Source organism: Naegleria fowleri, assembly GCF_008403515.1.
Source record: "Naegleria fowleri strain ATCC 30894 chromosome Unknown tig33, whole genome shotgun sequence".
Lineage (NCBI taxonomy): Eukaryota > Heterolobosea > Eutetramitea > Acrasida > Naegleriidae > Naegleria > Naegleria fowleri.
This window is the reverse complement of record NW_025407965.1, coordinates 220443-233726: the sequence shown is the minus strand read 5'-3', so window position 1 is coordinate 233726 and position 13284 is coordinate 220443. Positions and strand designations below refer to the sequence as shown.

Sequence of the window (13284 nt, the reverse complement as noted above, 5' to 3'; positions counted from 1 at the left end):
TGGGAGAGTTTCAACAATTTGTCGTGGTCACCATGCGATTGTGAACAATTTCGGACCTTCAAAATTGATCAGTTTTATTATTCGGAACCACCACCAGTAAACATGGAACTGAGAAGGATGAGACCTGCTGGAACTAAAAGATACCACTAATATTTCAAGATGAAATTGTCAACCATCATTCAACAAGTAAAATCAAGATTGTGTCGAGTTTTTAACATGTTAATGCAACCAAGTTGTCATCATTCATGGTCAACTAGAAATAATATGAATTGAATATATACTTACGTATTTCCTGAAGAAACCTGGTTCATTAGCTTGCTCCAATTCCCTTCTCTTTTCCTCAGGTGTTTTAATTCCAGCAAAGCTTACTTTTTCTGACGTTTTTGGAGCATTATGAGTCACAACTCTAACAGTTTCTCTGACACCATTTTGGAGAAGACCATTCTTTAACTTTTGCAGTGAAGAAATGACTTCATCGGAACAAGTTCTTGCGTGATATGGAATTGAAGGAACATTTTCGGCATGGAGAGAAACAGAAATAAGATGTTCTTTCACGTCGTATTGTAAATGCCAAACCTCTTTAAATTTTGAGCTTATCAATGCACACTAAGGTGGCCAGAATTGTATCAAATATTAAGTAGAATGTCAACATTGACATGACCGTATAAATTATTTTCATCCAAATGTTAGTAAATCCAATAAGTTTTTAAATTCAATATTAGTGATATGCCATTTCAAATAAAACCAACCATAGAAATAGAATTCATTGCAAGAATTTCTCCATTCGTGGGTGAACGAAAACGTAATTGATACATTAAATTCTCAGGTTTCTTACTCAAAATTCGATCGGAAATAATTTGAATTAAATCCTTTGGCCATTTGGCATCGGAGGTGAGCGATGAACGGAATTGCAAACGATTTAATCGACTACTAGGATCTTGTACAATCATTCCGCGTGATTTCCATGTTTTTCCTCCATCAACAGAAAATTCAACATTATATTTATCCTCCAATTGTTGTTGTGCCTGACATTCCGATGCAGTGAAGCACATCATTCCAATAATAAATAGAATCATCATAAAGCAGACAATGTTGAAAACTCTCATCTTTGATCGTCCTCTCAAAGTGAAGCATACATCAGCATGATGATGATTTGAAATTTTCATTTTTTTATTCATCTTCTTCGTCTTCTTCTGTCTCGACAATGAAACATTCAGAGTCTTGAGGAATAATCTCTTCTAAAGTATTCTTGTAGTGAAGGAATGCATCAGGTGCAAATGATTGAGGAGAAGGAATGAATACTTTGATATTCTTTGCTTGTTCTGAGAGGGTTTGTTCTGTTTTGGTTTTCTTAGTGTTTGGTTGGGCTGAGTTTGACGATATTTCACTCGTGTCAGATTGGCTGTCATCCATATGTTTTCGTTTCTTTGAAGATGGTGAATCTGTAGAGTCAGCATCTACAGCCATCTTGTTTTCTACGGGCTCTTCAGTATCATTAGAAATGGTAGAGGTATTTGTTGTTGTGTCTGTTAATGATGGGGCAGCAGGCGCTTCTTCATCCTTCATGGCATTGTCACTTGTCGCTGCAGAGGCTTCCGTTGAGGAGGAGAACTTGGAAACAACAGAACACCTTAATTCGACTTGTTTAAATATTTCTTCCTTGTTTTTTTGGAGACTATTCAGAAGTTTCTTTTCACGGAATCCACCTGAATCAAGCACAGCAATTAACTTTTCAATTTCCTTCTTGGATGAATAATATCCCCATGGGCGAGTGTCAACAGGATCTTCAGCAGAGCTATTAGAAAAGTCTCTGAAAGGAGAACATGGTTCCACAAAAAGCACTCCTGTGAAGGATGGGAAGAACCAATATCTGTTGAAGAACCGATCAAAACCTAGGTGTTTTGCTCGTATGACATGCTGATTGACCAATGTTTGATAGTTTTTCTCTCGTTCCACTTTTCGTGTTCTGACCTCTTCGCTTGTAAATCGCCGATTATTATTATTGGATGATTCATCAGCCTCTTGTTTAGATGCTTCTTCTTTTTGTTTCTCAATATCTTCATTGTTTTCAATATTTCGTTGTCGTTTGAGTAGTCTCATGCGTTCAATACCCTCATCAATGTATTCTCGAATTGTTGCACTTTGGATACATTGTTCAGTAAGCTTACTCAGAATATAGACTTTAGCATTAGATTCCAAGTGTGTGAAAAAGTTAATCTCACTCTCATTATGGTAATTGTCATCCTTGATAAATTTCATAACAGTGACTATCAAGTTTGGAGGTTTTGCAACAGGCTTTTGTTCATCTGTTGTTTCTTGTTTGATATTGGTGGCGTCGTCTGTTTTCTCCTCTTTAACATTTGTATGGTTATTTTCGTGAATATGATTCGATGGAGTACTCTCAGGAAGGTTAGTAGTTGGATTAGAGGTGATTGTTGATGCCGGTGTTGTCGACTCGACCGTAGCAGCAGAATCTATCTGTTGTTCAGAAGGGTGTGGTTCTTGGTTGGATTCTTCAACTTTGTTGGTTGGGATGTGAGCGCTTTCATTTTGAGTGTTGGTTTCTGATTGTTTGATACCTTCTTCGATTGGAGTTGTTTGATTGATTGTGGTAGAGTCTTCAACGGATGCTTCTGTTGTGCCATTGCTTTCCTTGGTTGCAGTATTAGTCATGAATTCCTCCTCAGGAATGTCAATCATTTCGTGAGACATAAATGCTCTCCAATACTCTCGTAACAAAATTATGGGCATTACTTGAGAAATATAGACAGTTGCCTCTCGATTAATCACTTGTTTTCTTGAAGGAAGATTAATGATTCTTTGATCCTTTGTTCTAACTTGATTGTACAACTTTTTCATCTTGTAAATTGAACGATTAACATCCTGTTTGTTGGCGCCTTTGTCGAAAAATAAGAATAAAAGCATTGCACTCAGTATTGATCGAAGAAGAGGATTATTCTCGGATTTGCATTCAAGAGAATGTTGAAATTCGTCAAAGGTAAACGGTAAAATTTTCAATGGAGCTCTAAAAACGTTCAAAAAGTTAAAAACATTTAAAGCTTCTGGAATAGATTCCACATGTGTTAAAACATAGTCATAATGAGGTTTAGGAAAGTTACTATCTGATTTTGTTTTGCTCCTAGATGTAATGTATTCGTCCAATATTGTACCATCTAGTAGTAATGTCAGAGAATGTTTGTGAATCATAGACACTTATTTACATACCTTCTTTTGGCAATAATAATGGATTAACTGCGGGTTGAACATTCTTTGGTTCAGTTCCATTCATTCCTATATGTACATGATTCTTTTGAGAAACATTATTGGATTGACTAGGTTCAAAACTAGATGAGGAAGTTGCTCTAAGCGACTGTTCAATTTCCTTGATATCTGTCATGACTTTTCCAAACTTGTCGACATGGTGATACTTCAGATCGTTCACAGATCGAACAAGTCCTTTTTTGAATTTAGTAATGTCTTCCATTTCCTCCTCCAAATTCTTTTGAAATGTTGGAATTTTATCTGTTCTAGATTGATGTGGCTCTAATTTGAAATAATCCACAAACTCCTGTTTCAATCGAATGCAACCCGATGATTCATCGTAAAAAGTGTTCTCCATTATCCATTGTGTAAGCTTTTCAGGTGATTCGACTAAAGAGATTTGTTTTCTCAGGAGCACTGAATAATACACAACAATTACTCGATTTTCAAATGGAGAGTTGTTGGATAAAATTTCCACTTCATAAAGTTTTCCTTGAGTTCCGAACCCTATATTTGATGGATCATAATCATAGTAATGTTCTTGTGCTTTTGTTTGATGGAATACTTCAATTTGATGTTGTTCGGCGTCCGTTATATACAAGGGAGTAGAGAATGGAGGAAAATTTGGATCTTCCACATAATATTTGGCTTTTTTCAAGAGAATTCTTCTCAACACAACAGAAATACTTTTGTAAATTCATGACGATAAGGCAATTGTTGGGATGAACGTGAACATCACAGGTGACGCAAAGTGACAAAACTTACGTTGTATCCAATTCGCAAAAAAGTTCTTCTCCTTCAACAAAGTTGTATTCGAAAAATTTAGATATCCGTTGCACCAAGTCTTGCACTGTTTCTCCTCTTTTGCAGTGGTGAATCATGTAGCATATATGACGGAGTATGTATCTTGGATAGAATTTGAAAAGGTGCTTGATTTTTTGTTCTTTTTCACATTCAAGAGCTTGCTCATAGGTCATGTTGTCTTTTCCACTGTATTGACAACTCCAAATTTGTAGTTTATACATGATTGCTCTATTAACATATTCTCTATTTGATGATGAAGAAAGAATGAGTATAATTTTGAGCAGCCATCATCGGATGATGACACAATATATTATTAAATTTTCGTAAACTTAATGTTGAGTATGCAATACTACTACTTACTCATAATCATCAAATACTTCGTTAGTGATGGCTAAATGGTATATTGGCTTGTTCCCTGGCCACCCTTTCTCGAGGGCTTGTCCAAAACCTCGTTTTTGAAGAGGCTTTTTTGGTGTTCCAAACAATGGCATCTGATGTGTTGTTAATGTTGTGTAAGGATAAAGGTAGGAATACTATCGGTAATGCTAATGATGGTACAACTGTATGATGTCCGATACTTTGATTAATTCAACAATAAATAGAGTTGGTAGTGTTTGATTCGGGACAGCACACGATCGGTCTGTCCTCAATAAATTACTCAATCAAGGAATGGATTAATGAATCCTACTATTAGAAAATGTCCTCAATCTACTGATGATGTTTCGTCTCCAATGATGATGATAGGAATCCCCACAACTCTCGGCACTACTCTCGCGAGTTGATGATGAGAGAAAATGACGACGACGACGAATGAACACAAAAAACTCTGAGACTGTTTACAACGCTAGGCAGCAGCAGCACTAATTCGGGTTGCGCTGTGTTTGTATTTTTTCGAAACGGCAATTTGGCTGACGTTCGATGTTTGTGCTCACAAAGCTCTCTCAAAAAATTCCACGAGATGCTGCCTCTCAAAGTGGTTGTTGTTGTTGTTGATGTTGTTGCACTCAAGGTTGGTTGACTGTTGCGAGCGACAAGAAGTGCTGAATTTTTTTTTGTAATTAAGATTGAAATTTGATTGGAGGTTCAATAGGAACAAACAATTGGACCATGATGGAAAGGTAATAATTGCCTGATCACAGAACTTGAAGAGTTGGGGTTATTAAGGTAGTCGATCGAGTCAACTGTCTGTCCATACTTAATGGGGAGTTCTTGACGAGACAGATCGAGTGAATTCTTTGATGACTAAAGGTTGGTTGCAGTCATTTGACAAGTGGTCGAGAATGTATACCTTTTTAAAGTGCAAAGAGTTAAAATTGGACATTGCACGAATACATCAATGCCAGATGGCATGCAATCCAAAGGGAAATGAGAGAACCAACAAAGAATGAGCGTTCCATTAGTGAAGATTTGTTGGAGAAGCGTCATGCGAATCCAAGTATTACGTTGTAAATGAGTTTTTTGGAACATCAACTTTCTACTACCGCCTAACATGGAAAAGAACAATCATGATTGTGAAAATATCTTTACAGTCAAATTTCATTCCGTTTGGCCAAACTCCTTGTTTCCTTCTCGCAATTCCACACTTGGAGATCTTCTAACTCGGTGTTTGTTTAATATCAAGACTTAAAAGGCCACGACCACAACAAAATTCCACTCAGTTCAACCTCCGACCATGTTCCATCTCTCTACGCTGCCGAAATAACACAAGTCGGTTCTCTCAAACACGATTATAACCATTCGGAGATCCTGATTGATTTTTTGCATGACTGTCAGGATAATAATAGCTTCCGACACATTTCCAACAATCTGGGGAATGCAAAGATTGTTTTTTGATCTTGAAGAAGAAAACAAAAACATCCACAAATTGTCTTTTTAGTTCACGCTTCTTCCTCAAGACCCAACAACAACATTAAGTAAATCAAAATGTCCACTTCCAACTCTCAAGAAGAAGAGGAAGTCAAAAATAATTTGGAAGACTTTTCACCGACGAATATAAGCAATTATTCATTCACGACAAATTCAAATTCCAATACGACCACTTCTTCAAAGGATGATGATTCACATGAAATGACGACCTCAGCAGGTCTGGTCAATCATTCATCGCCTTTGATGCCCACAACAACATCAATAACACCAACAACCACCAACGCAATTTGTTCAACCATCAATAAGAAGAGAAGGCCGCATTCAAAAAAAGGTAATTAATTCATTCATATGTCATTGACTCAACAACGAGGTGAATAATTATTCCTTCTTGAAATTTATAACTCTAATGATGAACGAACACAACGACGACCTCTTTCTACAGCTGCATGTACCAATTGTCATAAAGCACATGCTCGATGCGATATAGGAAGACCATGTTCTCGATGTATTCGATTAGGCTTACCATGTATTGAACCCATGAAACGAAAAACCACTCGAGAAGAACGTGCACAATTATTGGAGGAACATCGAAGAATGGCCACGAGTATGAAATTGTTGCCACGACCTTCCTCATCTGGCAGTAGCAGCACTAGCACCAACAATACCACTAGCACCAACATCAACAACAACGCTCATACCTCTCCATCCTTATCGCTTCCTTCTTCAACGAGCTCGTCGTTGTTGTCGTCTTCAATACCTTCTTCTTCTGCTGCTGCTTCTGTTGTTGTGGTGAATTGTTGTCATCCTTCGATGCATGCGACTTCGTCATCATCTTGCCCTTCAACAACACCATATGCATCATCGACCTATATACCCAATGGTCATGATAAGGATGCAAATTCCGTCGGAGTTTCGTCATCATTAGTACACAACAACTTGGGGGTTTTGGATGCATCATCACCTTCTTCTGGTCTCACTTCCAGCAACAGAGGTCGGACCGAAAGAACGCATTCCACATCATCCATGACCAATTTGATGAATGATCTATTGTCCTTTGCTTCTCCTGGATCGTCAAACACTATACCGTTAAGTGGTCCTCCTGGAAGTTGTGTGTCCAATCCAAATATTCCACATTCATCATCAATGATGATGACGAATCATGGCATTCATCAGCGAGACTTTTCACAAAGAACAGCTATTCCTGGCAATAGTAGTAAGCAAGGGAATCTTCCTCTTCTTAATACGCCATGCAACAATTTTGCTCCTTATTCCTTATTTCCTTTCTTGTCCAATGGCTGTTCCAACCATGATGATCTCCATCAATCCAACATGGCATTGGTTTCTCTCTTGCAAACAACAACATCCTCCTCCTCTCCTTCTTCCTCAATGATGATGATGAATCGACAACTACAACAACCACAGCTTCCTCCATGCATAAACCCTTCTTTAGGAAATTCCAATGCAACCACAACAACACTCTCACAGCTCTTATTTCAACTACTTTCTCAGCACCACCACCAACAACAACATCCATTTCAGACTGTAAATGGTGTTCAAATACCACAACAACTGTCATCACCACCACAACAAGTTCAGAACCAATCCTCTCTCCCTGTTGAACCATTGAACACATCACTACTCTCTCTGCTATTAGAAAACTCAGAAATGAACCCTTCTTCTTCAACAACCTTAGCGAATGGTTCTTCTTCTCAAATGCACTTGGTTCCTTTCATTCAAGAAGATTCATCACCTTCCTCCTCTCCACCAACCCAAAACGAAACCAACCTCAATAAAAACTCGACACATCAAGATGTGGAATAAGAAGAAAACAAACCGAACGAACGATGTTTGCTTGTTACAGTCCAAATATTCATGACTCCAATGAATGTTTTCAAAAACACCTTCAAAATGATGCGTTTTCTGATTTGAACCTTTGAATTGTCTTTTAAAAGCTGGAAAAGTTCAAAAGCGCAAGAAGAAGAAAAAAAATGTTCAAAGGCTATTCGAGTATTCAGAACCACTACATGAAGGGAGTGGTGGATTTTCAATTTGAACCTAATTTCTCTCGGGAAGTTGAGTGGGTGGTTACCGAGAAGGTTCATGGTAGTAATTTTAGGTGAGTATTTGGTGGTCGGTAATGATCAGGAGGTCTGTGAGATGAATCATTTGCAAATCGTGATGATGATGATGGGTGGTATATCTCTATAAATTTTCGGAATGGATGATTGTTCTTGGATGAAATTAATTGTACTGACGTATAGTTATGTTGTTTCAGTGAGAGAGAACGCAGAGTTGGATATTCAAGTTGCAAAACGAACTGAAATTCTTGTTGCCGGTGATCCATCATATTATCCAATTGCTGTTCAAAAAGTGAGAGAAATTTATGACAAGAAAATGCCAATTCTCTTCAAACGTGTGTCAGAGATTGTCGATGAAAATTTCAAAATAACTGTGAATAGGGTGAATGTTTTTGGAGAGTTATTTGGTGGTCACTATCCTCACAAGGAAGTGCAAAATGTGAATGGACGAGTTCCTATTCAACGACATGTGTATTATCATACAGAATTCGATTTTTACATATTTGACATTTATTTCTCAGGTGTTGAAAAGGAAACCCTGAAGGAAAAACAATTCTTTCTTCCTTATGACTTATTTGTGAAAGCTCTTTCAGAGTGTGAATTCAATTGCTACGCAAAAGAAATTTTTAGAGGAACGTTTGAAGAATGTTTGAAATTTGACTGTGTTTTTGACTCAATAATTCCTTCATATTATGGACTTCCTGGGTTGCCTCATCACACAAACATCTGTGAAGGTTAGTGATTAACAGCATTATTGTGAATCATTTGACATGAACATAATTTGGCATGACTCAAAAACCCTTAAATAGGAATTATTATTAAACCTGCCAAGGACATGTACACCCAGAAACGAGAAAGAATGATTATCAAAAAGAAGAATGACGCATTTAATGAAAAGATCGGACAAGCTAAGAAAACAAAACAAAAGGATCACACCAAAACTAGCAGTGACGAAAGCAGATTTACACACGAAAAGGGAGAACAAGTTTTCGAAGATGTCACTAACTATATCAACGAAAATAGATTGGAAGCAACCATTTCCAAGTTGGGCGATATTTTCAAATTCCACAAATTAAGGGAGCAAGCAATCTATCTCTTGGCACAAGATGCACTTAAGGATTACAAGGATGAAAATTCAGAGCTGTGGAACGAACTCCCAAAGGAAGACCAAAAGACCATTTCAAGGGCCCTTCCTAAAATTTCACAAAGATTTGTGGACACGTATGTGAAAGAAAGAATGGAAGAGAATGAAAACAAGGAAAATTAAGAAAATTTTTTTCACAAGTGGAACAATCTTCATTGAGAGTGAACGTCCAGCGTTCATATGACACACTACTCGGTGTTGTGTACATTCTTTTTAATGTTTTTCTTTGAATTCTTTTTAATTTCATCATTTCCCTTCTCCCATTTGTAAACAATAATCTTAAATTGAGGCATGTCACTAAACAGTTCAACAATGATGGGTTGTACCTTCTCCCATTCCAATCGATCAAGTCCACATCCGAGCAATGGTATTGCCAGTTCATTCACATCATGTTGTAACATGTGTTTCTTCATGGCCTCAAGACTTGAGTGAATCATAGGTCGGGACACGAAAATATCGTTCCTTTGTGACTAAATAACTGTATTAAAACCGCACATTTTTGGAAAGATGTGATCGATCGGCATGAGCATTCCCATTGAAATAGGGACAATTAAATCATGAATACTATCAGCACACGATGAACGAATACTCACTAAATACACATATTTTCCTCTTGCAAATAAAGAGTCGCCACTTGTCCAATTTGTGCTTTCTGATCTTTCAATTCTTGAACTCGACCAAAACGTTGTTTGAAGAGAGTGGCAATTCCTGCTCCCATATTCAAATTCACACTCACACAATGACACATACTACTCACAGTAGGAGAATGTGTGGATGAATTCAAATAAGAGAATAAATCTCCTCCTTCAATCACTTGCATTTCACACATTTTTATTCTCAAGTTCGTTTTCCATTTTGATTTTTCGAAAACGTTCGTTTTGGAATTGAATGAAATGCAAAGGTCATCTTGTTCGCGAAATTTTTATGGATGAAAAACACACCTTAAGAGTCTCTTGTTCTAAGGAAAGCTTGTTGATTTATTTGGAATTTTCTGACACCTTCGAATTAGCTTTCCTTTTAACATCAACCTCAGATCTTGTGGTTCCCTCTTTTGAATCTATTTTTCAATTAGAACAAACTCCTTCACTGTTGATACATAACCATTTAGCCTAGACCAAACATAGAGTTCTCATTCTTTGTTTCAAGCATGACTTGTGACATGTGGCAGTTAGAGGAAAAACTTGACATTTCCCTTCTCTAAAAAAATTACAATTACTCATACAAGAAGGGCTGAGTAACACGAATCTGAGTAACATCCCTCCTTCTCTCTCGGAGCTAGAAATTTGTTGTTGTTGTCACTTCCCATCATTGACCATTTCATCATCATGTTGATGAATACCTTTTCATGTACGACTGCCAGCAGTCATCGTTGTAGTACTTTTCGACCATCACGATCGAATCATTCTCATCAACAACAACACCACTCGATCATGACCTTTTTAATCATCTTCATCTCCGCTTTGGTGATCATCACACAATTCTCTAGTCAAGTCCTTTCACAACAATTGACGGTCAACTCTCCTAGAACTTCCATGCCCAGCAATCAAGATGCCACTGATCCTGGAAAATGGATTGAATATGGAATTTATTTGATTATTATATTTGTGGTGATTCTTGTGTTGGGTTTGATTGGATATGTGATTGTGATTGGATTCTTTTGTTGTCGATTGTGTGGATGTTGTGGAGGATGTAAACCAAAGGTAAGTGGAATTGTTATGTTTTCCCATCTGTGTGTGTGTTGTGACCGTTTGTTGTTCTTATTATTAACCATATTCTTATGATTGTTGGATTCGTGTGTGTGTCTGGGTTTGTGGTTGTGTCCACGTTGTGGTATTTGTGTACAAATTTGGAAATTTCATGTCTTGATGACAATAACAACAACAATGGATGAATTTGAACGAATTCTAATTTCTACTACTGTGAAATGTCAACAACAAATGAAAAATACAATGATATAATACAATTAACATGATAATGACTTTGCTTTTGATTCACAATGTTGTTGAAAACACAACATAGAAAAAAGGTGCCACTCATCCCTACAAAAAGAAAGACCTCCTTGTTCCATCCATTCTTGCCATTATTGGTTACATTTCATTGCTCATTGTGTGTATCTTGGGTCTCATTTTCAGTGGTCTCTTTTCACAAAATATTCGAGTCATGGTGAAGGAAACGAGAAGTCTAATCGGCAATGTGAATGGTACAGTGTCAGGTGTTGGAACCATTGGTAATGCTGCCAGTGACAAAATTCCAGTTCTTGTGAATGGTTTTACTCCATTGGTTGATGGTGCATTTAAATTGTTATCTCCTGTGGATAACATGGCTCAAACTGTTCAAAATTCAATTAATACCTTGTATCAGGTCAATAATACGGATGCTCCTGTGATTTATCAACACATTGATAATGTGAGAGCAGATTTGAAAACATTGAAAAATCGAACAGAATTGCAAAATGTTCCAGATCCAAATACAGCCATTCCTGATGTTCGTAGCACTGTCACGAGTGGAATTAATACTGGTATTTCTGCTCTTCAACAAGGTGAGAAAATCATTGTTGATGCTAGGGCCAGTCTTAACAATACCATTTACTCCACCAAAAATACGATTAATTCAACAGTTTACAACACAATTAACACGACATTGGTGAGCTCCTTGTCATCATTTACTTCTCAAATTTCAAATGTAATGGAAATGGTCAATACTTATTTACCAGAGAGTCGTGTCGATGATGTCACTTACTATGTTTATGCCGCTGAAAATGCAAGAATTTCATTGGTGACTATTTTCTTTGTTTGGTGTGGATTTTTGTACCTTTTCACACTTTTGGGAATTGTATTCAAAGTACCAATTTTGGTAGAAGTCACCAGCTGTTGCACATGTGGAACTGCATGGCTATTTTTCCTTGTGGCTGCCTTTCAAATTCCAATTTACATTCTCGTCAATGATTTGTGTACCACAGCTCCAAGCACTGTGAAATATTTGGGTGACAGTTATGGAAATCCACTCATTCATGGAGCTACTGGAAATTTTGTAACTCTACCAAACGTTTCTGTTCTTATTGATCGAGTAGCAACTTGCACTCCTGGACAAAGTTATTTAAATGCTGCTTTGGGAGCTGATTTCTTAGGTGCATTAGGTATTGATAACATGATTGGTTCTGCTACTGGCAGCATTGCTGGAGCTCTTGATTCATTCAATGTCACATCATTGGTTGACTCTGCAAAGAGTTATATTGTGTCTGCGAATTTGACATCCATCAAGACGGATTACACCTCTGATGTCATATCTGCTCAAAACCAGCTTAACACTTCCTTTAGTCAACTTCAAGATATTCAAAATTTCAATGGATTTAGTTATGCCAATTACACAAAAGCCATCGATGATGTGAACGCTGCTGTGAGTCCTTATGGTCTCTATTATACTTATCAAAATATTACACTCTTGGATTGTAATGCTCCTCCTATTAATCAAGATTCACAAGCTCAACAAAAATGTAACACGACCAAAGCAAATGCTCTCGATCAACTCACACTTTACAATACTACCTTGACTGAAGTGTTGAAACTGAATGCAACAGCCAATCATTTAAGAGCAGGATTGCAAACTCTTGTGAATGATTTTAACAGTCTTTCTAATACTTTTGCTCCAATTAAGAGTTTACCAAATACTTTGGTCACTCAATTGGATACTCTTGCTTTGAACATTTCGAATTATGTGACTGATTTGAAAAGTAGACTAAATTCAACCATCAAATCAGCACTCACGGATTATATTAATAATGTGACAGCAACGTCATTGGATTGTGGATATGTGGGATCTTATGTGTCAACCACTGAGAAAACAGTGTGTTATGGAATGACTAACGAAACCTTAATTACTGGAATTCTCTCACTCATTATTGGTGTCATTATGATTATTATGTTTGTTGTGTTGTTAATTTTAGGAAAGCGATTGAGATATCAAACGTCGAAGGGACTGGTAGATCCACCGATGGGAGCAGAAATGGTGGAACCATCCATGCAACAAGGTCTCCCACCCATGGATTTACATCATTAGACTTTTTAATGATCGAATCGACCAATTTTTGAAGGATGTAGGTGATTGATTAGACGTGCATTAAAATATTGAATT

At 37.2% G+C, this 13284-nt stretch overlaps 6 protein-coding genes across 6 annotated transcripts; 3 read left to right on the top strand and 3 right to left on the bottom strand.

Annotated features, from left to right (window-relative positions):
* Positions 1-77: 77 nt before the first annotated feature.
* Positions 78-1055, bottom strand: FDP41_003089 (uncharacterized protein; the record flags this gene model as incomplete). The annotated part of the gene is made up of 3 exons (XM_044706354.1): positions 78-146; positions 286-606; positions 750-1055. The coding sequence occupies 3 exons, from the start codon at positions 1053-1055 to the stop codon at positions 78-80; spliced, it is 696 nt and encodes a 231-aa protein (XP_044562480.1).
* Positions 1056-1170: 115 nt separating this feature from the next.
* FDP41_003088 (uncharacterized protein) lies at positions 1171-4556 on the bottom strand (the record flags this gene model as incomplete). The annotated part of the gene is made up of 4 exons (XM_044706353.1): positions 1171-3173; positions 3226-3947; positions 4027-4308; positions 4426-4556. 4 exons carry the CDS (start codon positions 4554-4556, stop codon positions 1171-1173), a joined length of 3138 nt encoding a protein of 1045 aa, XP_044562479.1.
* A 1432-nt stretch (positions 4557-5988) lies between these two features.
* FDP41_003087 (uncharacterized protein) lies at positions 5989-7752 on the top strand (the record flags this gene model as incomplete). Its single annotated transcript, XM_044706352.1, has 2 exons — positions 5989-6262; positions 6419-7752. The coding sequence occupies 2 exons, from the start codon at positions 5989-5991 to the stop codon at positions 7750-7752; spliced, it is 1608 nt and encodes a 535-aa protein (XP_044562478.1).
* Positions 7753-7919: 167 nt separating this feature from the next.
* FDP41_003086 (uncharacterized protein) lies at positions 7920-9276 on the top strand (the record flags this gene model as incomplete). The annotated part of the gene is made up of 3 exons (XM_044706351.1): positions 7920-8047; positions 8193-8743; positions 8819-9276. 3 exons carry the CDS (start codon positions 7920-7922, stop codon positions 9274-9276), a joined length of 1137 nt encoding a protein of 378 aa, XP_044562477.1.
* Positions 9277-9341: 65 nt separating this feature from the next.
* On the bottom strand, positions 9342-9982 carry FDP41_003085 (uncharacterized protein; the record flags this gene model as incomplete). Its single annotated transcript, XM_044706350.1, has 2 exons — positions 9342-9576; positions 9747-9982. 2 exons carry the CDS (start codon positions 9980-9982, stop codon positions 9342-9344), a joined length of 471 nt encoding a protein of 156 aa, XP_044562476.1.
* Positions 9983-10478: 496 nt separating this feature from the next.
* On the top strand, positions 10479-13209 carry FDP41_003084 (uncharacterized protein; the record flags this gene model as incomplete). The annotated part of the gene is made up of 2 exons (XM_044706349.1): positions 10479-10853; positions 11173-13209. The coding sequence occupies 2 exons, from the start codon at positions 10479-10481 to the stop codon at positions 13207-13209; spliced, it is 2412 nt and encodes an 803-aa protein (XP_044562475.1).
* Positions 13210-13284: the final 75 nt, after the last annotated feature.